At 56.0% G+C, this 26219-nt stretch overlaps 1 protein-coding gene across 11 annotated transcripts in view; it reads left to right on the top strand.

Moving 5' to 3' along the window:
• Positions 1–21507, top strand: part of DAB2IP (DAB2 interacting protein) — a 145711-nt gene extending 124204 nt beyond the window's left edge. For 8 of the 11 annotated variants that reach the window (XM_062011867.1, XM_062011872.1, XM_062011871.1 and 5 more), the window contains 9 exons: positions 749–893; positions 3624–3860; positions 5228–5429; positions 6050–6228; positions 7640–8510; positions 11065–11217; positions 13780–13982; positions 14906–14993; positions 16657–21507. In XM_062011867.1, coding sequence (XP_061867851.1) covers positions 749–893; positions 3624–3860; positions 5228–5429; positions 6050–6228; positions 7640–8510; positions 11065–11217; positions 13780–13982; positions 14906–14993; positions 16657–16824 — 2246 coding nt within the window. In that variant the 3' untranslated portion in view covers positions 16825–21507. The remainder of the gene's footprint in view (positions 1–748; positions 894–3623; positions 3861–5227; positions 5430–6049; positions 6229–7639; positions 8511–11064; positions 11218–13779; positions 13983–14905; positions 14994–16656) is intronic. The other 3 variants (XR_009820068.1, XM_062011870.1, XM_062011869.1) reach the window with 3 other exon arrangements.
• Positions 21508–26219: the final 4712 nt, after the last annotated feature.

Raw genomic sequence — 26219 nt, 5'->3', positions numbered from 1 at the left:
GTGCTTACTGGGATGGACAAACCCCCATCCCACCTCTGGCACTGGCAGGAAGCTCCCTTGGCCTGGGTGCAGGGCTCTGTGCCCGGGGTGAAGGGTGGCATGGGGAGCAGGAGCTGGCCCCAGCCTGAGGCTCTGCAGCCAGGCAGCAAACAGGAGTGCAGGGAAAGGCAGGGATACTGTAATTTCATTTTGTGTGATGTTCAGCTCAGAATAAACCAAGTAAATTGTTTCTTTCCTTTAATTACCTCTCTCTCCTGTGAATCACCCTGGCTTGTCAGCACCAGGGCACAGTCTGCAGGAGCAGGCTGTCCTACAAGTAATTACAGATCTTGCCAGCATCCTTCCTACTGGATTAGCCCAGGGGAGCATCTCTGGAACTGGTGTAAGGGGGGTCAGGGCAGGCTGGGGAAGCGAGTGTTTTGGCAACAGAGCTCTGGTGCAATAGCTCATAGCCACAGAGTCTGAGCTGCCAGCTGGGGAAGAGGGGTGCAGTGTGCTGTCAGGAGTCTGGGTGCCTTTCTGTGGGGTGTGCTCTGGTGGTTTGTAAGCTGCCAGGGCAGTGTCAGATGCCTCTGGGTCTGCTTGGAGATCCTGAGAGCTGTCTGGGGCATCTCAGGAGCCCCCAGCACCTGCCCTGATACCTGGTGTCTGTGGGATGGGGAGTAGGGCTCTGGCAGGGGGCTTACAGACACAATTGCTTGAAGGCTGCCTCTCTCACATCTCCCATCACTGACTGTGTGTTTTACAGGGGAGTTTATCAAGGCACTGTATGAATCAGATGAAAATTGTGAGGTGGATCCCAGTAAGTGTTCATCTTCAGACCTTCCTGAACATCAGAGCAACCTGAAGATGTGCTGTGAGCTGGCCTTCTGCAAAATCATCAACTCCTACTGGTTGGTATCTGTGAGTGTGGCCCCTCTGTGCCCTCAGCGACACGGGTGACAGCAGTGACAGCACTGCAGCTCCAGGCTGCTGGGACCTGGCCCTTAGCTGCACTGAGGGCAGCTTGTCAGAGAGCTTTCAAGGGAGATAATTGACAGCAACTGAACAGGAGCCAGCAGCATGCCTGGGTGGGCAAGAAGGCCATGGGCATCCTGGCTCCTGTCAGCACTGGTGTGGCAGCAGGGGCAGGGTAGGGGTTGTCCCTGGGCCCTGGCTGCAGCTCGAGGGCTGTGTTCAGTGTTGGGAAGAACTTTTTCCCCATCACAGAGAGCTTTTATTGAGGCAGATGTTCCCTTGTGGCAGAGTGCTGGAGCAGGGAGGATGCTGCTGTTGCTCCTGGGCTGCTGCTTGGCTCATATCTTGCATTCCTCTGGGTTAACCCCTCACTCTCCCAGCACCCCTGCCCCAGGGTGCTTGTGGAGGCAGAGATGGGGAGCCCATTGCCTCTTTGGCCCAAGGCCTGGTATGCAGTTGGAGGCATTTCCCAGTTGTTTGTTCTGGGGGAAAAGCTTCTTGAAACTCGTTGGGACAGACCCAAAGATGCAGAATTGGTTGGAGTAAGGTACATTGTGGAGGTGGCTGTCAGGCTGTGCTGAGCTCTGGGGCCTGGGAGCCAGGAGTCCACGGGTCTGTCACAGATGCTGCCTGCAAAGGTGACCTGAAAGGGATAAAACATGGGCTTGTGACTCCTGGAGAAAGACAAATACTTTCTGCTCTTGCTGATGTGCTCAGAGACTCTTGCCCTGATCATGTGAGAGAATGATCATTTCTGTCCTACTGATGGATTTGAGGTCTTCCTGCTTCCAAGTCTGGGCTTAGTTTTCATTCATGCAAACATTGTTGCTGCAAAACATGGACTGAGGATGATACTGGAGGCAGGAAGTATTTGGTAACAGCATTTAGCTGCTTTCCCAGGAAGAACTCGCTGCCTTTAGTCACCAGTGCTTTGTGATTGTTTGGATTGATGTCTTCCTAAAACTACCCAAAGCAGCACTAAAAGGCCACTCTGCAAACAGGCAGCAGAAGTGACCTGAGGAAGGTCAGGAACGCTCAGGAAGATGGTTACTCCAGTCCTGCCTTCCCAAGGAAAGCTGGAGCAGCTGAGCTGCTGCTCTCAGTGGTTCCCCCTTTGTGCTGAGAGGTTCTTGGGGATTAATTGGGCTGGTGAGCTGGGGATTAATTTAGGATTGGCTGAGGTATCCTGACAGCTAATGATCTTGCTTTCAGTGGAGTGCCAGCGTGTGTGTGCTCATCTGCTGAGAGTCAGAGGAAAGGTTGACAATAACGGAAAATTGTTACAATTATGACATAGTTTGGACATCTGGGAAGTTTCAGTGTAAGCAGAAATGTGGAAGCTCGTTATTGGGAAGTTGGGTAATGAGTTGTGGGCCTGTTTGTCACATAGAGCTGCCTCTCTGAGTCCCGTCTGCTCTTACACAGGCACACTGGTGGTCTCCCAGCCCGTGGTGGGGAGCAGTGCTCACAGGCTCTATGCAGCCAGGGCATACATGCATTTTGAAGAGTTTGCTTTCCAGTAGCTGTACAACCTGTCCTGATCAGTCAACCCTTAAATTGCTTAAAGGATTCTCCTGTTTCTGGGCAAATACCATGAAGTAAAAGGGCTTTGTCCAATTGTGTGGATCAAGCCAGAAACAGAGGAGGGTTTATCCAGCCAAAGACGCTGGTTAATGTTATTTATAAAGCACAGAGTGAAAGCTCACAAGTGTGAAAGTAAAAGCTCCCAGGCTGGAGGCTGGGACAAGGGCTGCAGGGGATGTGCCTCTCTGGGGGAACACGAGCCCCACAGCTCCTGAACTCTGCGGCTGTGGCGAGGAGCAGTCGGTTGGGACGGGTGAAGTGAGCAGCAGTGAGTGCTCCTCTGCTTCAGAGCCTCCTACCTGGTTCTTGCTGCCTCTGCACAGTGGCTGGTGCCTCTGGCCATGAAGCTGCCATAGATTTCTCCAGCTGCAGGGCAGTCCCTCCAGAGATGGGGACAGGCCAGGGAGGAGCCAGCTGACGTTGCTTTGCTTCTCCCAGATAGTCCCTGCAGCACGAGCAGGAAACAATCCTGTGAAATGGCTGTTTGTTAAGGACATCAGTGGCCTAAAATGGAGCCTGGACCTTCTTCAGCCTGTTCTTGTACCATCCAGCTCTGTCCATAAACAGCTCTGGTTTGGAAGCAGAGCCGGTGGTTGCTGGCCAGGGCAGAGATCCCAGGGGAGCAAGGGCAGTGCAGTGGGAGCCTGTGCCAGCCCGCTCCCAGGGCTGGGAGTATCCAGCTGGACAAATACCATGCTGGGAACAGGATGAGGTGGGAGCTGGGGCGGGCTGAGCGGCAGGCAGCAGGTTCTCTGCGACAAGGGCTGCTGCAGCAAGCAGCTGGCCCAGGGGGAACTGTGGCATCCAGGAAAGCCAGGCTGAGGTCTGGGCACTTACAAGGCTGGAGTAACTCCAGTGTGGCTCTGAGTCTGTAGCAGTCACAGTGGGATTTAATGCAGGTGCTCAAGTCGTAGTCCTTGTGTGCCAGAACCTGCTCACACGAGCTGTGCTGCCCGTGGTTGTGCCGGGGGGCTCCCACGGCGCTGTGTTCCTTCAGGAGCCACTTTCCCCTTGGGTGCCTGAGCAGTTGGAACGCTCTGGCCTTGAACTTGCCATCCCTGCACATCCTTCTGTCGTTTCAGCGTCTTCCCGAGGGAGCTCAAAGAAGTTTTTGCCTCGTGGAGACAAGAGTGCAGCAACCGGGGCCGGCCGGACATCAGCGAGCGGCTCATCAGCGCCTCGCTGTTCCTGCGCTTCCTCTGCCCCGCCATCATGTCCCCGTCGCTCTTCAGCCTCCTGCAGGAGTACCCGGACGACCGCACGGCGCGCACGCTCACGCTCATCGCCAAGGTCACCCAGAACCTCGCCAACTTCGCCAAGTGAGCGGGGCCGGACGGGGGGTGGGCAGAGCAGCGGCCGTGGCACTGGCCGCTCCTTCCCCCGCTGCAAAGGGCCCATCTGTGTCCCGTTGGCTTTGCCCCACGTCCCCGTGGGATCCCTCTGCTCGCTGTCAGCTCGGTTTCCAGAGCAGGGGATGTTTCCTGAGCAGGGGAACAGGCTGGTTTGACCACGGGGCTTTGTCCGTAACATATCATCCTCCCATCGGACCAGGACCCACCAGCAGCAGTGTGCTCAGCTCAGGAGCGGCTCTTTCCCTCCACTGAGCTCTGGGACCTTCTCTGCTATTAAAATGCAGTGGTCTGAACTGGGGAGGTACAGAAAGGGAACGGGGACACTGTCAGTGTCTAACTAAGCCCATTGGTTTGATGCAAACAAAGCGAGAGCTTTGGAAGAGTCCTTCCCCTGGCTGCAGCTCTGAGCTCCTTAGCCTGAGCCCTGATAACAAAGTGATGAGCTTTCCAAAACATGAATGGACAGTTTCTGTCTAAAGCTTCTTAGATTTGGAAACAGCTTAGGACACAACTGGCAGTCAGGAGTGCAGGGACACACGTGCAGACACACAAGTGTGTTACACCATACGACAGAAGTTGTCTTCCTCACCAGTCCCTGCCTGGGTGGTTTTCAGACCTTCAGCATTTTGCAGGAAGGACTGTTTAACTAAGCTGGCGTTAGTCAAGGCACAGGGATGGAGCTGAGCTGTCCTGCAGATGGCACATGGCCAAGCTTTGCCTCACAGAGCCCTGGCACTGGCACAGCACCGGCTGCTGCTGGTGCCGTTGAACCACGAGGCCCTCCCTGTTGTGCTCTAAGACAGACATTTAGCTGAGAGCAAAGCCTGTGGGGAGTGCTTGGAGGGCAGAGGGAGGTTGCAGGCAGCCCTGGGACAAGCAGGCTGGCCCAGCAGCCAGTGTGGCTCCGAGGGTGATGCCCAGGGCGGTTGTGCCAGGGCAGCAGCAGCCAGTGTGGCTGGAGTCAGCCAGGATTCCTGGCACCATCGTTCACTGGGCTGCAGTCAGCTGGTGGTGCTTGGTGTCAGGGTTTATTTCCAGTGACAGTTCCTGTTCCTGGAGACTGTGGAGGATACACTCCATTACTGAGAACTCCTTTGCTTCTCCTGCTTTCACCTTCGTTCCCTCTGCAGAGATCCCATGCTGACAAGGACTGAGCTGAATTAGACTGGAGTTCATTCTGGTTCCATGGTCAGTGAGGTGCCTGCTAGCAGCCCAGAGATCCCAAAGGCTTTGGAGGGTTCAGATGCCAGAGGAAGGCTCTGGCATTCTCACCTGCCTGTGCTCTGCACTTTGCTTACAGGGTTTAGCTGAAATTCCTCTTGCTGTCTTGATAGGTTTGGCAGCAAAGAAGAATACATGTCCTTTATGAATCAGTTCCTGGAACATGAATGGACTAACATGCAGAGATTTCTCCTGGAGATTTCCAATCCTGAAACCATCTCAAACACAGCTGGCTTTGAAGGCTACATTGACCTGGGCCGGGAGCTGTCCACGTTGCACTCGCTCCTCTGGGAAGTCATTTCTCAACTGGAGCAGGTACCAGGGGGGTGCAGGGACTTTGGGGAAGCACAGTGGGCCAGTGCTGGGGGTGTGCACATCCCTCCCCCCTTATCCAGCAGATCCCACTCCATTCACTGCATCCACGTGCAGCACAGCTGTTACTGACCCTTAGCACATCCCCAGCCTTTGCATGTGCTGCAGAAGTAGCTCATCCTTTACATCCTCCTTTGGGGCAGGTGACTGTAGCTCTTTCCCTCCTCCACTGTTACTGGGGGGTGAGGATGGAGGGGCAGGTGGGATGAGAAGGCAGAGCTGCCCAACACCAGCATTTTGTCCATCCCAGCAGATTCTAAAGGTTTCTGTTTAATTAAAAGGATTTTTGTCAAGAGACCCAGGCCATGCTTGGCTGTAGCTGTCTTCTTCTGTATCTGGACTCTGTTAATCACACTTGGTTCCTCTGCCCCACAGCAGCAAATGGTTTCCAAAGCCATATGTTCTGGGACATGCCGTAGCCTCAGCTCTGGGGGTAAATGATGGAGAAAATGAACGTTGTTAATGGGATTGACTGAAGAGACTGGCCAGCAACTGGCAGAGCTCACAGTTCTCTAGCAAAAATACAAGATGGTGGTGGTAATTCTGCTCTCTTTTCTGCCCAGGGCACTGCAACCAAACTGGGGCCTCTGCCTCGGATCCTGAGGGACGTCAACTCGGCGCTCAGTAACCCGGCCTGTGTGCAGGTCTCGGTCATGGCCGAGCACGCTGCCTCCACACCCAGCACTGGCAACAGCATCTCTGCAGGGCTGCAGAAAATGGTCATAGAGAATGACTTATCTGGGTAAGAGCATAAAGGGTGGCCTGGCCACGGAGCAGGGAGACTGATGGATAACATCACCAGCCAGCAGCAGAGCGCTTGCAGGACGGGGTGTAGCGGGGAGCCGCCTGGTGCCTTGGCTGGGCTTTCCAGGGGCAGAGCTGATACTGGCTGTAGTTCAGCTCCAGACAAAGCAGTGGGTGGTAGTGCAAGCACACGGCTCCAGAGCTGGGGAGGAGGTCTGGGAAATGGAGAACTTGGCAGATCTGGTCTCAGCTATTGAGCTGTGGCTGCAGAAGGAAAATGTTCCTCCTCTGAGGGCTTGTTTGTGCAGACCTCGAGGGGATGGGTACAGCCATGGAGTTTGGTCTCTGACTGTGAGATCTGCAGGACTGGCCTCATCCAGCTGTGTAAGACATAGTGTGCTGGAGTCAGAGATCAGAGACATTTCTATACCAGGTGCCAAGCTGAAGAGGCCCAGCAATGAACTCCAGTCTCCTCTGTCCAGTCTGTATAATACTGGTTGTCTTTAGTGACGAGCAGTGACTCACAGGCATGGGCACCTGGCACACCTTCTGGCCTAGAGATGTCAGGAGTTTCCTTAGTGGGCAGGATGACTCAGTTGCAGATCTGTCTTGTTTCTGTGTGTGGAAAATGAAATGGAGCCCACACAAGTGTGCTAGTAAAATAGTTTGCAAGTGGAAGCTCCGTGATATTCAGCAGTTTAATTAGAAATGCAAGGCAACAATGGTGCTGGACTTGCTGCAATCAGAGCTTTCATCTCTAACGTTTCCCAGCGTGAGCTACAATTACTTAAATCTAAGGCTGTGGAAGATCTCTGACAATGTGCTTTCACCCAAATACTTGCTTACAGTGCACCATCTTTGATCAGTGGTGTATTCACATTAAGCTGCTGCAAAGCTCTTTCTTCCTATCTCCAAGAAATCAATATTGCATGACTGTGTTCCAGCAGGAGGAACGGGTGGGTAACCTCCAGTTGCTAAGCTTTTAGCTCTGCTCCCAGAGCTCTTCCAGCCCCGTGGAAGCCTCGTGTGGCTCAGGCCGCTGTGGTGTTCCACGCCGCTGTGCTCTCAGGTCACTGCAGAGCAGGGCACGCGGGAGTGGTGTGGCTGCAGCCACAGAAAGGGTGCTCCCTGCTGCCAGGGCGAGAGCAGGGCCAGCCGGGCAGCAGAGCCCTGCCAGCGGTGGCTCCCGTGCAGCCCAGCGCCGGCCCCACGCCGCTGCCCCTCGCTCCTGCAGCGTGGGGCTGACCCGGGCTCCTCCTCACGCCCCTGTCCCTCCCCTGCCCCTGCCCCACGCCGCTGGGCCGTGCCGACGGTGAGTGATTGCGTTCTCCTGCTCCGGTGCAGCATTCACAACTCTTCTCTTTTGTTTTGTTTCCTCTCCTCTTCCCTGCTCACGGCCTTCCCCGCAGTCTGATAGATTTCACACGGTTACCATCTCCAACCCCCGAAAACAAGGACTTGTTTTTTGTCACAAGGTCTGCCGGGGCCCAGCCCTCGCCCGCCCGAAGCTCCAGTTACTCAGAGGCCAATGAGCCCGACGTGCAGATGTCTAATGGCAGCAAGAGTTTGTCCATGGTGGACTTGCAGGACAATCGGCTCCTGGACGGCGGGGCCGGCGCGCTGCCCGGCGTGGCCGAGCCCCTCAGTGACAGTCAGCCGTCCCTGGGGCAGCCGCAGGGCGCGTGGGCCGCACGGACTCAGAGCGGCGTGGCGGCCGCGGCCACGGTGCGCAGGGTGGGCCAGACGCCCACCACGCCGAGCGGCGAGAGCGCGCCGGGCCGGCCCCAGCTCCTGGCGCCTCTGTCCTTCCAGAACCCCGTGTACCAGATGGCGGCCGGGCTGCCGCTGTCCCCCCGCGGCCTGGCCGACTCGGGCTCCGAGTGCCACAGCTCGCTCAGCTCGCACAGCAACAGCGACGAGCCGGCGGCCGGCAAGCTGGGCTTCGGCGCGCCCGCCGCCGAGGACTTCGCCCGCCGGACAGGGGAGCTGGCGCGCCGGCAGCTCTCGCTGTCGGAGAAGGGCGGGCAGCCCGCGGTGCCGCGGCAGAACAGCGCGGGCCCGCAGCGCCGCATCGACCAGCCGCCGCCCCCGCCGCCACCCGCGGCCCGCGGCCGCACGCCGCCCTCGCTGCTCGCCGGCGCCCAGTACCCGCGGCCCGCCTCCGGCACCGTGCTGTCCTCCTCGCCCGACTGGCCCGGCAGCGGAGCCCGCCTCCGGCAGCAGTCCTCCTCCTCCAAGGGCGACAGCCCCGAGATGAAGCAGCGCACCATGCACAAGCAGGTGAGCGCGGGGGCTGCGGCACGGCCCGGCCGGGGAGCTGGCTGGCGGGGGCTGGTGCCAGGGGAGGGGAGGTTCTGGCATCACACGTGGGGCCGGCGCACCTTGGCTCCCTGGGACGGGACACAGAGCTGTGCTCCTTCCCCGCGGCACGGGGCAGAGGCGGGAGGGTGGCGGCAGCCGTGCCTCTGTCCTGCGCTACCATCTCGTCACTGCTTTGCCTCTCCATGCCCAGGCTCTCATCCCATGCCATAGTCAACCCCACACCATCTCCCAGACTTGGACCATGCCCCAGTCTTCTCTCATAGCTCAGAGTCTCCCTGCTGCTGTCCGGCAGGGCCACGGCACCGTCGTGTGCTGGACACTCCGTGTTTGCTCTGGGAGACCTTCCCGTAAGGGCACCGGGGGGTGTGAGTGGTAGGGCAGGAGTGTGCCCCCTCCTCCTGCACAGAGCTCCTCAGGGCTCCTCGCTCTGGTCTGCACAGAGATCAATTCCACTCTCATGCCAAGGCCTCCCTCTGCTTTTCCTGGCCTGGATCGGTTGTTTTTCCAGCGCTCGTTTATTCATCCAGCGTTTCAGAACTAACCCTGTAGAAGATTTAACACCCAGCGGGGCCCCTCAGGGCCTGAGGAAGAGTTTCAGTGGGTAACGCAGCCCCAGGGAATGTGGACAACTGGCAGGGCCTCGCTGCACCTCAGCCCAGACGTGGCACTGAGGCAGCTTCTCAGCAGCGTGGTGTTGGAAGCGCAGCGGAGCTGGTGCCGCTACCTGGGCTCCCGGGGCAGCCCTGGAGGCCCCTGACAGCCCTGTGTGCTGAGGGCTGCTTTCTCAGCCCAGCTGGAGCCCGTCCGTGCACACGGATCGATCCCTAAGCGCTGACATTAGCAAGTGTGCCGTGCAGCAGTGTTTGTGGATCAATACTCATGAGGTGCAGAGGGCACAGCGATGGACGAGCAGCAGCTGCCTGTTCCGTAGCAGCTTCTTGCAGAAAGAGAACAGGAAACTGTGGGTGACCTTCAGAAAGCCCTGGCCGTGATGTGTTGGTCTGTCCTCCACCCACCCCTGTTGTCCTCTGAGAGGTTCTCACAGAACCTCAAGCTCTCAGAATGCCTCTCCTACCCTTAGTGTGCTTTTATGTCAGCAGCAAACCTTAATGAATCGGCTTGCTCATGGGTGATGGGATGAAATGCTGTTTGAGAACAAAGAAAGCCCATTTGGGGGCCGTTTCAGAAGTCCATGAGCCCCATTCCTGTCAGCCAGAAGCACTTCTGGAAGCTCATCTGCTGAACCGACTCCCAGACTGTCCCAGGCCAGATCAGATGTCCTTTTTTACTCCTCCAGAGAAGGAAGAAGGAGGCAGGAGGATCCATGCACAGCGAGCTGAGCTCTGTTCGCTGACACCCGCTTGCACTGAGCAGCAGCCAGCACAGGTGCAGTGCCCAAGCTGGACATGCCAGGAAAGGCAGAAAGCTGCAGGCTGGGTGAGGATCTGTAGCAAGTGGTGTTCATGAGACGAGTCTGAAACTCCTGATCCAAAATCCTGGAAGCAGAAGACCAGGGTGGAAGGTGGCCTGGGAAAGGCCCCAGTCCCAGTGAGGTGGTTAAACCAGACCCCACTCCTGAGGTCTGAACGAAGGAGAAAGTCCCTGTGACGTTTCTGACTTGTTCACTTCAGTTCCTTTGACCAAATCATCCAGATCCCCCCCTGTTCATCCAAGAAACTGGTTACTGCAGTTTCTGATGAGCCAGGATGGAGGGGAAACGGCAGGAGATTCCCTTCCTCAAGCTCATAACGAGGGTGGAAAATCTGTAGGCAATGCCATTTGCAGTCCCTGGCCAGGCTGGGCCTGGACACAGCGGCCATGGCCCCAGCTCACTGCACGTGGCACAGCTCTGCTCCTCCAGCTCCCACAGCAACAGGCCTAGAGGTGAGCTACTAAGGTGTCGAGCATTTAGACCTTTCCAGCATTGTGAGGGTAGTCTCAGCCAAAAAGAAACCTTTTCTGTTCCAGGAAGGCACCTGCATGACCCAGAGCAGCTCTTCAGTTTGCAGAGCTGGCTTGAGCTGGAGATGTCCCCAGCAGGCAGCTGTGTGCTGCCCCTGTTCCTGCTCCCCCCAGCTGCGGGGGAAGAAAGCTTAAAAGAGGCTGGAGAGCTGAGGAAGTCTCTGCTCACAGAGTGAAGGCAGCAGGTCGAGCTGCTCCCTTTGCCTGCAGCTCTGTGCTGCTCAGGTCGTGTCCTCTTGAGGTGTCGGGACCTGCTCAGAGCCCAGCCCATCGCTCTCAGCAGGACCCACTGCAGCACACTTGTTGCTCTGTTCTGTGGGGGTGGCACAGGAAGGATTTGGCCTGTCAAGAGCTGTCTGACCTAAACCAACCTGCAGATGCAGAACAGGAGTTGTTCCAGCCCCCCTGACTGCTCTGGTAGCTCAGACCCGTTTGGTGCTGTTTGAGCAGCGGGGGAGAGGGCTTGTTGGAAGGAAATTCTCTCTCTCCAGCTTCATGACCATTTCTGTTACAGGTTTTTCTTTTGTTATGGTTGTATGTTTCATTGTAGGCCCCTTCTCCTGTGAACCCCAATGCCCTGGACCGCACTGCTGCTTGGCTTTTGAATATGAACATGCAGTTTTTAGAAGATGAAAGCATTGACCCAGATTCCAAGCACAGGGATAAGCTCAGGAATAAGGACGAGCTCAGCCAAGCAGAAAAGGTAAAACCTGATTGGATTGAAACAAGGGTCTAAAAAGAGAGAGGATTTCCTTGAATGTGGTTCATCTGAGCACCCTGGGGACAGGGTGGGCTGTGTGGCACGTCCCTGCCCAGGAGAGAGGGGTGGCAGGCTGCTGTCTGCCTGGCTGCTCAGCCTCACAGGGCACTCCTGGGGAAGGTTTGGGAGGTTTGCACACACTTGGTCACTCCGATGAAAGCAAGTAAGGAAAGCAGGAGCCAGGAATGAATTGCTGGTGCTGCCCTGCAGCAGACTCTGAAACCAGCCAGTGCCTGGTGCTTCCCCCATTCCTGCTCCCTCTGTTTTATCAGAGAAGAGAGTAAGGGACAGGCAGCCTCGGGCCTCACAGTGGGGATGTGTAGCAAGAAGCAGCTTCCACGTCAAAGGCTGTAACAGACCTAAAAATTACATCCAGATTCTGGTCTCAGAGGCAGCCTGGGGGCACTGGATGCTGCAGTGATGGCCCCCAGTCTGGGGGGCTGGCCCTGGAGAGGCTCTGTGCTGCTGGTAAAAGAAAGGGGTACAGCTCACAAGTGGGCCTGTGGTGGGGAGACACAGAGTAGGCCTGGCCAGGGGTGACAAAGTAGGGTTGGAAATAAGGATGCAGCGGTTGAGAGCTGAGAAGATCCCATCTTTGCTGATTTCTGCTTCCTCAGCAGCCTGGCTCTGCCAGGGCCACTGCAGCTGGGCACGATTCACGTTTGGGATTGTTTCCCTGGCCCCCTGTGCTGTGAAACGGGCTCAGCTGTGACCAGGTGGGCACTGCTCCATTGCCATGCCAGCACAAGGAGGGGCTGCAGCAAACCAGGCCCTGTGTGAGGCCCAGAGGGAGCCCCCACCCCCAGCAGCCTGTGGTCTCATTGCCATGCAGCATCCTTTGTTACTTTGCTGTCACATCAGTCACTGACATTGAAGATCACCATTAGCATAACCTCTCTGCCCATTGCTGTAAGCTGTGAATGGTAACGGAGAATGAGACAAGTGTTCTAGAGCCAGGAGCGACTCCTTCGGGCCCTGAGGCCTCTCCTGCTATCATTTGAGCTCACTTATGCTGCTCCTATTTTCAGGCTAGGGTAGGTATCTAATCTTTCCTCTTCAAGCAGCTCCCTCCTGTCTGACTTCAGCGCTTCTGTGCAACTGTCTGGGCGTCTGTGTTCTCCCCTCACCCCAGGTTACGTGTGCAAACTGTCCTGCTTCAGTGCTGCAGTAAAAGCTTTGCTAAAGGAAAGCCAGAGTCATCTGCAGTGCCTGTCCCTGCCCAGGCTCAGGGGTCCTGCCCTCCTGCCTGCCACAGCTCAAGTGCTTTGGCAGTTCGGGAAGACCCTCAGCACTGTAAAGTGTCAGTCCTTGGGTTTACAGTGACTTCTGCAGTCAGTCTGGGGAGAGGTGCCAGGAGAGCAACGTGGATCCCCACGGGCTGGGGGTCTGGCTGGCCTGGACACGGGCAGCAGCCCCACGAGCTGAGGTGCTGGTCAGGCTCCCCAGCAGGACTCTGGAAGCTGGGACACAGCCCAGTCCATGGCTGGAGGCGATGGCTGAGGGCAGGGCCCCGTGTTCAGACAGCCAAGGCAAGACACTCAAGCACGCTCCTGTCAGCTCATGAGTAACACTTGTGGCTTTGCAGCAGACTTCATGGCTCAGATGGAAGTCTTTTTGCCCAGTCTGACTCTCTAGAAGCAGCTTGTCACATATCAGCTGCATGTTAAGTCTGAGGTTATTCCAGCTGAGATTGATGGGTTTTAAAGACAACTCCCAAAGGTGATTTTTTGGCAAGGGAAGGATTTTGTACAATGTTTTCCTTTAGCAAAGCAAGTTGTAGTGAATGCTGTGCTTCTGCAAAAGCTGCACCCACCTTTACTCAGTTAGGAAGTAGTGAATTGCTTCATGTGATTCTTCTGCTGCTTTTAGCTTCATCTGAATGATCAGTTCAGCTGTGGGGTCTTGGCTTCATGCAGCAGCTCTTCTCAGCCTGAGCCCTGGTTTGATGTCTGATTGCATTCCTTAAAAGGCTGGGCCCCAAAAGGCAGTGGTGCTCGGTGTCCACACCCACGAGTTGCCCTCTGCTGCAAAGCCTGGCAGGAGGCAGCAGCACTCACAGCTCCTGCATGGCTTCCAGCCTGTCCAAAGCACCCACATTTATTGCTGTAGACCAGAGAGCTCGTGTGTCAACCCAACACCCCACGAGAGCAGCTTCTGCCTGCGTTGAGCCCGGGGCTGTTGGTCTGAGGAAGGTGCCAGATGCGTTTGCCATTCATCACTAACCTGCATTGCCCATGTGAACTGCCAGACTCTGCTAACAACCCATTCTCTGAACCTGCCAGTGACCTGCCCGCCCGGGGGACGCGGCGCCGCTCCCACAGCAGTGCGGAGAAGACCGAAGAGGAGGTGTCGGCAAGAGGGGTTATCTGACACGGGTTTGCAGCTAGTCTCGTGCAAGGAGAGGGGCAAAATGGGGTTGTGGGGAAACCCTGGCGAGGGCTGAGCCCTACTAGGTAACACAGCACGTGTGTTTTCTCCTCCTGTGTGTGTCCTTGCGTGCCGTAGTACCAGCAGGACCTGGTGGTGCTGCAGGACAAGCTTCGCATCTCCAACAAGAAGCTGGAGGAGTACGAGACTCGCTTCAAGTGCCAGGAGGAGACCACGCAGAAGCTGATGCTGGAGTACCAGGCCAGGCTGGAGGAGAGCGAGGAGCGGCTCCGGAGGCAGCAGGAGGACAAGGAGATCCAGATGAAGGGCATCATCAGCAGGTAGAGGGGAGGGGGGAGTGCTGGAGGCAGCGAGGCAGGCATCCTGCCTGGTGTTAGAGCTCACCCCTGCTCAGGGGAGTTGGGTTTCTGGGGGGCACAGGCAGGTTTCTCACGTGGGCTTTCCAGCATTTATTGGGTTACAGCCCCAGGGGAGGAGTTTAAGCCTTGGTTGTTCATGTGCCCCCATCAGTGTTGCCTGGGACATCTTCCTGCTTCACAAAGGTAGCACTTGAGGGGGAGCTGCTCCAGTTCTCAGTTCTCTGGCAGGCTTCTGTTCATAGGAGCAGTAGATGTCACAGTCAAAATGTTTAGCTAAAGATCTCCTCACCATCCCGTTACTCCCAGCTCTAAATCCTGTTTTCCCACCCAGTGGGATGCAGTGTTTGTCCAGGACAGACCCTTCCAGAGCAGCGGGCTCACCTTTACCTGAGCCAAGCCAACTGGTTCCCTCATAGATGGGTCAGGCTTCACAGCTCTGCATCACTTAGGCTTGGGGACAGTCTGCTGTAGAGATCTCTAGAGCAAGAGCCAGAAAAAAGGCTGTCTGTGAGCTGCTGGTCTGTGTGTAAGAAGAGGTGGTGCCAATGACTTGTCTCCTTGGTGCCTGAATGCACAGCTCTGGGTCCTGTTGTGTCCTCTGTGTCAGTGCTGTGATTTCAGCTGGGATGGTTTGTCCTGCTGTGGGTGATGGGGCTGCTCTGTGAGGACACTCCCACCTCTAGACCTGCTGCTGTGGTATCTCACAGCTCTTGCTGTGGGCTCCAGGCATGTGCATCACTCCTTTGCTTCTCTGGTATCAAGAGCTAAGTGAGGACACGATGTGTGTCATTCACTCGGGCTGATATAGATGTGTGTGAGACTAACACCTGGGCTTGGCAGAGCCCAACAAATGTCTTTTTGTCTCTTGTCTGTTTGGCTGCCAGACTGATGTCAGTTGAGGAGGAGCTAAAGAAGGACCATGCAGAAATGCAGGCTGCTGTGGATTCCAAGCAGAAGATTATCGATGCACAGGTCAGTACCAAGGGCTGCAGCACTTCTCAGGGTGATTCTGCCACCGTGCAGCCTCCCTGCCATGCAGCAGTGCCAGCTCCAGCACAGGGAGACTGTGAGCATGGTGGGGTTCAGCAGCAAGCTGCAGGCAGTGACAGAGCTGCTCAGGCTGCAGCAGGATGCAGTTCATTGTCACAGCATTCATGTTCATACGGCTCTTTGCAGCCTTGGAGCTTGGCAGGTGACACAGAGGATATGGAGAATGGCAATTTGGGGAAGGATCATGCCCACAGCTCAGGCAGTTTGGGGAAGGATCATGCCCACAGCTCAGGCAGTTTGGGGAAGGATCACATCCTCATTGGCTCAGCCTGAGGTCTCCAGAGCTTTGTGTGGTGCCTCATGTTCCAGCAGTCTGTGCACTGGCTGCAGGGAGCACACAACTTGGCCAGAGCAGAGCCAACAGGTTGTCTCAGCGTTGGGGCTGTGGCTCACAGATCAGGAAGCTCAGTTACTGCTGGGGGTTACAAGGGCAGAGAGGCATCAGATGATGGGTGCAGAATGCTGGGCTTGGAAAGGAGAATCTGAAAATATGGCTTGTAATCTTTTCATGTGAGTAGAGAAGGAGCAGCACCTCCAGCAGCTGGGCCTTCCACAGCCTGTGGCTCAGTGACATTCATTCTGGGCTTACCTATAGCAACCCTGTTAATGACTTGTGAGTCACTACTCAGGACTAATTTCCAGTGTAGCTAATTAAAAGGAGATGGGACAGTCGTAACTTTATGACAAGAATCACAGTTCTTCAGTTGGGTTATTTGTTCAGAGCTCATAAATCAGCACGTTCCCTTCTGGCCTGCAGCAGCACCAGGCAGGAACAGGGCTCTGCCCACTACTCTGGTCCCTTTTGTCAGCCCAAAATGTGTCCATCAACACTGTCACAGTGCTGGGAGTGTTCTGTGACTTCTGTGGCCCTCTGAGTTGGTTCTGCTCCCTCCACTGATGCAGATGGGGGGACGGTGCCCTCTCCAGTGTCTGAGGCACGGGAGACAACCCCGAAGCTCTTGCTCCCCTCCTTGCAATCCTTTAATCAGTGAGAGTTGCATCAGAGCCATCCTGGGAGGCCACAAGTCATTTGAACTATTAATTTACACTTCCAAAATCAATTAAGCACTGACAGGAATAACTATCTTGGGAGAGCACTAGGTTTTAGAAGAGGAGTCTTATTGTCTTTGCAACAGCTGCTGCTAGAATCACAGAATCATTTCAGCTGGAAAAGCCCTTGAACTTCAGGGAGCCCCAGCCCTGCCCTCACCCTGCCCAGCCCAGCACCACCCCACGGCCCTCAGCACCTCAGCCCCATGGCTTTGGGATCTCTCCAGGGCTGGGCTCTCCCCCACAGAAACAGCAAACAGCACAATGAATTTCTGTGTAACTGAAGAATGGGAGAAAGTGTTCTCTGCATTTTCTGGAGGCTGCTGAAGGGAATGCAGCTCCCCTTGCACAGGTGGACGGACCTTTGTGGCCCTGCCGAGGGCAGCAGGTTGCAGAACGTGTCGTGTAGTATGAAAAACCCACATCTAAGGGGGCCAAAGAGAGGCCTCTGGGTGGCTGTGTGAGGACAAGCCCTGGCAGAGGGCCAGCCCTCCCAAGCTTTGCCCTGACTGCTCCCTCTGCCTTCTGTCGGCAGGAGAAACGCATTGCTTCCCTGGACGCTGCCAACGCACGGCTAATGAGTGCCCTCACTCAGCTGAAAGAGAGGTACAGCATGCAGACACGTAATGGGATCTCCCCCACAAACCCAACTAAATTGCAGATTACAGAGAATGGAGAATTCAGAAACAGCAGTAATTGTTAACCCACGGAGGGTGCTGCAGGACAGGAGGCCTGGCCAGAGACGTGCAGCAGCAGCGTGAGCCGCGGCACCCGGGACACAACCAGCTCCTTTCTGCGGACGCCGCGCTGACTCGGCCTTGGTGGGAGCTGCCAGTGCCGGCACTTTGAGGGGACGGGAAGCTCGAGTGTGAGATGAGTGGCATAAGGAGATCACATCTGAGCTGAGGATCGCTTGTCACTGTTGGATTTCAATCAGTGTTTTCAGCTCTAAACAAAACAAAAAAAAGAGTAACCTTTTCCTTCTAAAGTGGCCCGAGGACGTGGTCACCCCTCCCAGCCCGGAGTAAGCGAAACGAGGGGAGCTGGGCAGAGCCCGCAGCAGGGGGCGAGGGGGGGCAGGAAGGCTGCTCCTGCAGCTCCCCCAGAGCAGACCCCCAGCCCTCCCTCCCCACCGGGCTTGTCTGAGGCTGTTACAGGGGGTGACTGTCCATGGGGTGCTTACACAGCTAATTAGTGTGTAACGAGCTCTGCCCCTGTAGGGAGCGCAGTGCAGAGGGAAGGACAGGGCCAGAGGGTGCTGCCCGGGGAATGTGGGGCGAGGGCAGGGCAGGAGGGCACGGCTGGGGCTCCCCTGGGCAGCCCAGGGGAGCAGGGCAAGCCCAGTGCACCAAGTGGAGGGAGGAGCTGGCACCTGGTAAAGGGCAACTCAGTTCCTCTCCACAGCTTCTGCTTTCTCACAAACAACGGGGAAGAGTCTTTGTAAGCAATAGCCCCGGGGCACTGTCCACCCCACTCGCTTCTAGCCACAGAATAAAGTCAATGTTGCCTGTGTTTGGTGCCCGAGCTGTGACTGAGGGGCAGGGGCTGTGCAGTTCCTGGTGCCCGTCGTGGTGAGGGGGAGTGAGGGGCTGCAGGAAGCCGCAGCTTCGTGCCTGGCAGAGGGTTCCTTGTGGGGATGGAATGCTCTGTGCAGAGGTTTTTACTGTTTCTGGGGAGAAAAACAGGCAAAGAAACAAGAAAAAGGCCCTGAAGAAGCGTGAAGATCGGTAATTGTATTTCTTTTCTTTCACAGTATGCATTAGAAACAAAAAGAGCCCATTTTCTGGAATACTGTGCTGTTAAAATTGGGAGTGAGCACTGCATGGAAATTAACCGGCTCGAAGAATGTAAAACATGGTCATAAGGGAGTAACCACCAAGAACAGCAGCCACCACCGAAAGAAAGGCCCCTTGTCAGGAGCACTGTGCAGGCATAAGCCAGGAGTAGACTTTGCTAACTGCTGAGCCACAGTGAGCACGCTCAGCCACGCTGAGGCGCGGTGCTGGCGCGGGGCGGCTCGGGAGCGGGGGCTGTGCCGCTGGGCCCCTGCCACGCTCTGCTTCACGCTTCTGGGGGTTGCTTTTGGTTTTAAGTTAGTGCTTCGTGCCTCCCACTTCTCAGAGCAGGTCCCTCGTACCAAGAGCCAGAGAGATTTCTCTGGGGTTCGGCTGACAGTGTACAGTGCACAGGACATCTGCCTGTTCTCCCAGTAAAGTCTGACACGCAGCTCCAGGGCTGTCTGAGCTCCTCCTGCCACGTGCAGACGCACAGTCCCAGGGAGCAGGCTGGGCCTGGGGCTCTGCACAGCTTAGGTGCCGTCTCCAGCCTCCCCTGCCCAGGCTGCCCGAGCAGGACGCTGTTTGCCAGTGAGCTCTGCGTTGCCGTGAAGCTCATTCACAGCATCCAGCCACACGCAGCTCTTTGCAAACAAACATTAAAGATGCTCTTTGTTTCTCTCCTACACGTGTTGGTGTTCCCTGGAAGCCCTGGGCCGAGCCCCCTGCGGCTCAGTCCTCAGAGGAGCCGGTGTGTCAGCGAGGCCTCTGCAGCAGCCACACAGCACACCCCAAACGGAGCTCCCCAGAGAAAAGGCCCGAGTATTTGTGGCAATTGCAGCCACCTTTGAATTCTGGAGCCTTAGCAGAGATGGCTGTGAAGAACCTCACAAAACTGACAAGGTTACAACCGGAGAAAGACCCAGACAGGTTAGGAGCAGCCAGGGTGCTGTGAACACTTAGAGCTGCCATTGCCTCAGAGTCCAACACATTGTAAGGACCCTGCAAAAGAAAAGACGACTCTCAATGGCTGTTGCCCTGAGCTGCTTGTTTAGAGCTCATTGGTGAGAAGCTTTGCAAGAGACAAGTGGCGGTAGAGGAGTGGCCATGGGGTGGGCATCCATCCACAGCCAGCTGGGCTGGGGGCATGGAGCCAGCGCTCTCCTGAAGAGCTGCAGACAAAAATAAACACCCACAAAACAGTTGTGGAGTGCTGGTAGCACCAGTACAGCTCAATCTCAACCTCAACCACAAGCCCAAGGCACTGCTCACCCTGCCTGAGCTGCCAGCCTGTGCTGGGTAACACACATTGCACTGCTGAACTGGCAGCAACGCTTAGAGCCTGACACAGCCACTTACTAAGATCACAGAGGTTCCAGTGGCAACAGGTCCTGGAGTTGTTGCTGAGTTTCCTGAGCCAGTATGAAAAGGAATTGAAGTCAGGATGAATTGTTAGAGCAGAGATTCCCACCCCTCCTTCCCCTGCAACTGTCACCAACCCGCCCTGACCCTCCCCTCCGCTGGGAAGGGCTGGGGTAGGTGTTGAGATCCAGGCTCAGCTCAGTTCTGTTACTTGGGTTTGTGTTTCTGTTATTTATGAACTGTACCTTGCTCTGTGTGTGTGTGTGTGTGTGTGTGTGTGGGAGGGAGCCGGCTCTGCCGTAGCAATACCCGAGGCAGGTCCCTGAGGCTGCAGCAAAGCCCCCTGAGGCTGCCCCCAGCCTGTGCTGATGGGCTCTGCTTCCTTCTCACACGCTCTGCACTAAGAGGCTGTTGTAGTGCAAACTCGTCAAGGTGTAAATGAAACAGAGTCACACTCAGATTTTTATCCTAATACAAGTCTTACTATCTTTTGGTAACTGTTTGCAGTGTTTCCTGTAACGTATCTATCTCACTAACAGCTGTACATAGTAACCTGGTGCTGCTTATTCGGTCAGGGTTTGGCTGTATCTCACTGCTGTCTCGAGGTGGGTTCAAGCAGCAAATCTGGATCCAAGCACCACCCATGATTTCAGCCTCCTCCCTTCTGAGGGAGGGGAACAGAGGGAAGCCAGGGATCCAGATTTGGGGTTGGTCCACCTCAGGGATTCTGTTTTAAGAGTTTTGATTTGGGGTTTTGTTCAACTGTAGTGGACACACCAAAAGAAATGAGCAAAGATCTGTTTAAAGGGGGGTGGAATGGACTGAGCAGTGCCCCGAGGTCTCTGTGGACTGTAAGTATCATCTGGGACAGGGATTATGGCTTCAGTGCCAAACGACAGGAGGGACCCACGTCCTTCCCCACGTCAGCTATCACTACAGTGTAATCACCAGCCCCTTTTGCACCAGTTTAAGCAAATGCTGCTGCCATCCAAAGAGTCCTGTGTCACTGCATTGTCATTGGAGTCTGGTCAGTGTGTTTCCTGCTGTGGCAGTTGTACAGCACTGATTGCACTGTGAGCACACGCCGAGTCCTGCAGCCTGGCAGCCAGCCCCACAGCTCGCTGCACGGGGCAGGACAGGCTCTGCAACTACAAATACTCCTAAAGGGAGAAGGGACTTGATGCACCTGAGCAAAGCATCACAGGCTCTCCTAGGAAAGCAATCAGAGGTAATGAAGCATTTCCAGAGTACTCACAGGCTTCTCTCTGTTAGTAATGATTCCAGTGTCCGTGCTGGCAGCCGTGCCCAGGGCTCCATCGCTCTCACTGCAGAGCTCAGCCTGCAGAGAGAGAAAAAACCTGTGACTGCCCTGGGAGTGGGCAGGAGAGGGAGAGGGCTCCTGGGCAGCACAGCCCCTCACCTGCCCACCCCCACTCCTGGGCTCAGCCTCCCCAAACCTGTGGCCCGGCCAGTGCTGGGGCCTGACGTGGCTCCGAGTGTGTGGCCACCAGCAGATCCCTTCACTGGCCACGGGAAGGGACACTGCCCGGCCCCAGGTAGGACCCTGACTCTTCAGGGCAGTTTCAGAGGAGGCTGCCTGGCCTCAGGGCACAGCCATGCAGCAAGTGCCCTCTCTGAGCCCTGCCAGGCCCTGCTCTAGCCCCCCACAGACAACTGCTGCCTTTTCCTTCTCCCTTGGGGAAGATGACAGGCAGGGAGCAGAGGGAGGACACCAGCAACAAGCCAACCTGCAGCTCACGGGGTTACAAAGCAAACCCAACCTTGAGGGCTTTGCACAACGTTCAGAGACACTCAGAGCAGGGGTGTGAGGGTCAAGCCCTGACCCCCAGCTCCCGTGAGCTGTGGCGTTGCTGTAAATGCCACGTGGCCCCACATCAGCTCCCCAGCCCCCGAGTGCAGTCTCCATGTCACATCTTCCTTTCTCATGCATCACTGTGTCTCAAGATATACCTCTCTCTGTATATCTGCTTCGGCTGATACTTGTTCCTGATAAGCAGTTGCTATGTTTTATATCCTCTTATAAAGACAAACAAATCTCTTCTTTTGTAAGTATGTTTAGAAACAACAACAAAGCAGCAAAGTGAAAGTGTTTGCTGAACCTCCTTCAGCTCCTTTTAAACCATGTAATAATGTACAGAGAAAGTTGTTGGTGTTCAAAGAAATGCTGTGGCCGTGCAATTTATGTACATTTGCAATTAGAAATATTAAAGATCTATTTAGATATTTTATGTAAGTGCTCCAGCAGCTCTGCTCATCGTTGTGGGGGCCACAAACACACACACACACACACACACATCATCTGAAACGCTGCTCCCTTGGCCTGGCCAGCCAACCCCTGCCAGCACTCTGCACTGGTGCTGGGGAGGGCTGGGCAGGGGAGAAGCAGCTTCCAGGCTGCCAGGAGCCACAGCCCTGATTTGGGCACTTGCAGCCAGGGTAGAGGCCAGAAGAAGATGGTGTGGGAGGCTGCAGCAAATGCTCCCAGCTCCTGCTCCACCTCTGACAGCAGCTGAGGGCCAGAGCCCAGCTCACACGGGGACTGGAGATGCTACAGAGGGAGGGCAGGAGCTGCAGAGCGCTATCCTCAGGCTCAGCACTGGGGAAAAAACCCTCCTTATCCCTTTTGCTGCCAGGGAGGGATGTCTGGCTGCATTCTGGCTGCATTCTGGCACCAGACTTTCCCAGCCACCCCATGAAAACCCTTCTGCAGCCTATACCTGGCACAGCCCCTGTGCCCACTGCCCCCCTCCAGCCTCACCAACCTGCTGCTGTCTCTCCAGTAGAAGTAGCAGGAAACTTGAAGGGTGGTCATTAAAACCCTGGGCAGCATCAGCACCTCTCATTAACATCCTCGTAATTGGCTCTGCTGGGAGAGGGGACAGGCTGGCTGCACAGAGCCAGCTCGGGCTGTGGCTGGGCCCAGGCCCGAGAATCTGCTGCTGCCTCAGCTGGGAGCCAGCAGCTGCCCCTGAGAGGGAGATAAAAGCCACCTGGGCTCAAATCCTCCTTCTGGGCCCCACCTTCCCCCTCAGACCCTCCCAACAGCGTTGAGCACACTCACCTGCATTTCACTTCAGCAGTTCTGGGCAGGAGCCCCAGGGCCCTGCTCGGGGCTGCTCAGGAGGCAGCATCTCCAGGGCGAGGGTGCAAAGGCAGCTGCACTGTCCCTGTGCTGCCTCGCGGTGAAGGGTCCTGGGCAGCAGCTCTTCCAGCACCCACCCAGTGTCCAGGCAGCAGCTCCTGCTGCCCTTCCTGCTGTGGCTGCATCCTCCACACACACACAGTCCCAGAACCTCAGAATGGTGGGGTTGGAGGCTCTAGAGATGATCCAACCCCCTGCTAAAGCAGCCTCACCTGAGTGCTGATGCCTGACCCCCTCCCCGTGGCACACCAGGCACTGAAACTGCTCTGGGAGAGGTTTCAACCTTTGTGATTCACCCACAAGGAAGGTCCCACATGCTCCAGCAGCCCACATCTGCTCCTTGGTGCTACCAGACTGAGATGGGCAGTTATTGTGCCTCCAAGTTTAACCTTGTTGATAGCAAAGGCTGAGAGAGAAAAACAGCCCAGGAAACACAGGGCATCATCCCAGAGCTGCTGCAAGGAGGGATTAGTCAAGAACACCTCAATTTGAATAAAAGCTCTTAAGCAGCTTGTTATGGCTTCATTAGAGCAGAGCTAAATTCTCCACTGAAATACCCAGAACATCCCTGAGCACTTGACAGCTCTCAGCAGCCCAGACACAGCCCCTCTGCAGCTGCTCCCAGAGCACAGCCCGAGGCTCCTCTGGGCAGAAGGGCCAGGCTGAGAGGGGAGGGTCTGAGCAGCAGCAGCACAACCTGGGGAAGGGGCTGAGAGGCCGAGGGTGGTGGATGCATCTGCTTGAGGTTTCCTAATCTGGAGAGGCATTTTAGCCCAAGACTCATCAGCAATAATGATGCTCCAGTAATTGCTCCTTAACAGGATTTGTTTCAAGTCAGTAAGTGAGAGGCAGTAGACTGTGGGCTGCTCATGGTGCCAGTCAGCACATTCCCCCAGAGCCCAGGAAGCAGCAGCAGAGCCTTTGTGCCCAGCTCTGCCACCTCACAGCTGCCAGTCGTGCCTTTACAGCCACTGGGCCACTTGAGCACCCTGGGGAAAGCTCACTGGCCAAAAAAAAGAGTAAAGTTCCATGAAACATGGGCATGAAGTAAGGGATGAGTGCAGCAGCTCACCTCACCCTGTGTCAGCCACCCAAACAAACACCAAAGTTGTTTCTGCTTCACCCCCATCACAGCCTTTGCCCCAAGGCTGTGACAAGATTTTCACCCACAGTTTGTCTCAGCAGGATCCCAACACTGCTGAGGAACAGGGGCAGATTCCCCCTGCCACCCCCTGCCAAGCAGCTCAGACCCAGCAGAGCTCAGACCTTGCAGCACCTTTGGAACCAGCAAATGCCCAGCACACAGCTGAGGACAGAGCCACAGCCATTGTGAGCACTGACAGCTGAGGGGTGACAGCATTAAGGCAACCTGTGTCAGAATGAGGCCTTGATGGCATGAGAGAGCCTCTGTGTTTCAGTGGCAGAGGGGTGCACAGGGACACAAACAGCTTGTTCCTGCTCCTCTGACAATCATCTCTAATCTTTGCTCCTGTCAAGTACCTTTCACTCTCAGCTTTCCAGGCCCTCCACAAGCAGCCAGCTCCACCCTCCACTGCAGCTGGGGAGTGTCAGCATCCTCCTGCTCCCATCTGGGGACGTGCAGTGGGAGCACAACTTTCCCAAGGCCTGTAGCAGGCTACAGAAGCCAAGCAGAGGCTTTTCCTCCCTCCCTCCCGCTCCTGCGTGCAGCCATCCCACGCACAGCCCGAGCCCTGAGCAAACATCCTCTGGAGAAGCAATTCAAAGCCAACCAGTAAACAAACCTCCAGAGCCTCAGCCCCGGAGCTGGGAAGCACAGCAACTCCCTGCCAGAGTCAATAATGACAGGGAGCAGAAAGGAAGGGGCTGGGAGAACAAGAGTCATTAGTGGAAACTTGTTGTTTGTGCTAATTAGATCATTATCTAGAAACTGCTATTGATGTTGCTGGTTCAGCTCCTGCTGCTGTTCACAACTGTACTGCAGCCCTGCCTGTCACTGCCCTCACTCTGCTGGGGCACCAGCCCTGCTGAGCCCCTTGGGTGCTCTGACCTGGGCCCACTGGCCAGTGCCCACCGCAGTGAGGAGGACAACACATCTGTGCCAGGGAGGAAGGTCATCCCCAGCCTCCCCAGGCAGGCTGCAGCCTTTCCCAGCAACACACTGCCCTGGCTTGGACCCTTCCAGCACTCCCCACACAGCCTGAGGACTGGCACAAGGCTTCTGCAAAGGGGCATCTCCCTCCTTTGAGGCTGGGGATGTAGCACATAACCCTGAGAGGCTGAGCAGGTCTCCTGGGCAGCTTTCAGAGGCACCTGCACCGAGCTGCCAGGGTGAGGAGTGCTGGAGGTACCTTCCCAGGCCCTTTGGCTGAGGGAAGGGAGGGGAGAAGCCAGAGATCAGTTTGTAGTAGGTGTAATTAGCATTGTTTTGCAAAGGAGTGTGAAATGTTATGCAGAACATTCCCTAATCCCTCTCTCCTCCCACACAGGCTGCCAGCTCTCAGCCCCTGGGCAGGGAAACATGCAGAGCCTGGGGGGCTCTATCCAGGCTGTGCCAAGGGGGCTGCTGGGGCACTGCTGCAGGACCTGCCCAAGGAGCCCACTTAGCTGGGGGAAACAGCCTTTAGTTTGCCATTATGTGCCCTGCAGTGCTGTTGATCTTGGAGACACATCAGATTAGGTTATTACAATAGGAGGTGAGGGAAGAGAGAGGCTTGGACACCTGCAGATTTGTGCCCTTCCCACCTGACACCAGCACAGCTGCTGCTCACACAAATAATACTGATGTGGCCCTGTTACATGATCAGGTTCCCCATTTCTGGCATGAGGGATAATTAAATAACCTCCACCAGTTGATTTTTGTGCCACCTCTTTGAGGAATGAAACCTGAGTAACAGAGGTCCCAAGCTCCCTGACTTTGATTTATTACAGTCCCTGTTTTCTGCCTGGAAGCCACAGTGGTCCCTGGTCCCCAGAGCAAGGAGATGGGTGCTGAGCTGGGTGTCACAGGCACGTTGGAAGGGGCTTCTGCAGGCAATGGAGACCCCCCAGTACTGACAGCTCCAGCTGCTGCCATCCCAGCAGGCAGCTCAGCGAGGTGGGGACAGTGAGGCTGGTACAACCAGAGCCAGAGCCAGGCCTGAGCTGAGTTAGTGCATCTCACCCTGACCTGCAGCAGGGCTTTTGTGCTCCCACTAATGAGGTGTAGAAAGAGGAAGGAAAATTGCATCACATCACCACAACAGGCTTCTGGTTTTTGTCCTTTGCAGCAATTTCAGAGCAGTTCTACCCAACACCTGCAGTAAACAGGCACAAGTCAGCAGTGACACGACTGAACCTGCTTCTGCCATCAGAACTGCAGAACAGTCATCTCCCCCCGAGGTGGGGAAGGCTGGGGGCAGGGAGTGGGGGCAGGGGAGGGAGTGGGGGCAGGGGAGGGCACACAGGGCTGCCCACAGCCCACAGCCTCCATCGTGGCACTCGGCAGATGGTGGTGACAGAGCTCTCTGCCCCTCAGGGTCTCCTGCTCTGTGCAGCAGGAACAGCCACTCCTTGGGACTTGTTTTATCTGGGGCAGTGGTGAGGAACAGGAATACTGGGCAAAGTCAGCTCCTGGCCCTTCCCAGGGCAGGGGGTGTGAATCCACACACCTCCAGCTCCCTCCCCCTCCTGCAGAGCCCGCTGGCATCTGCTCACTGAGCTCTGCTCAAACCACCAGCCCCTGCTGTGCCACGAAATAGAAACACCTCCAAATAAATCACCTCAAACTTAGAAGCTGCCATGAGGCACGAGCAGCCAGGCAGCCCTATGGCTGAAGGT

This window comes from Colius striatus, chromosome 19 (assembly GCF_028858725.1).
Source record: "Colius striatus isolate bColStr4 chromosome 19, bColStr4.1.hap1, whole genome shotgun sequence".
Lineage (NCBI taxonomy): Eukaryota > Metazoa > Chordata > Aves > Coliiformes > Coliidae > Colius > Colius striatus.
The sequence above is the reverse complement of the archived record's forward strand: the minus strand, read 5'-3'. Positions and strand labels throughout refer to the sequence as shown.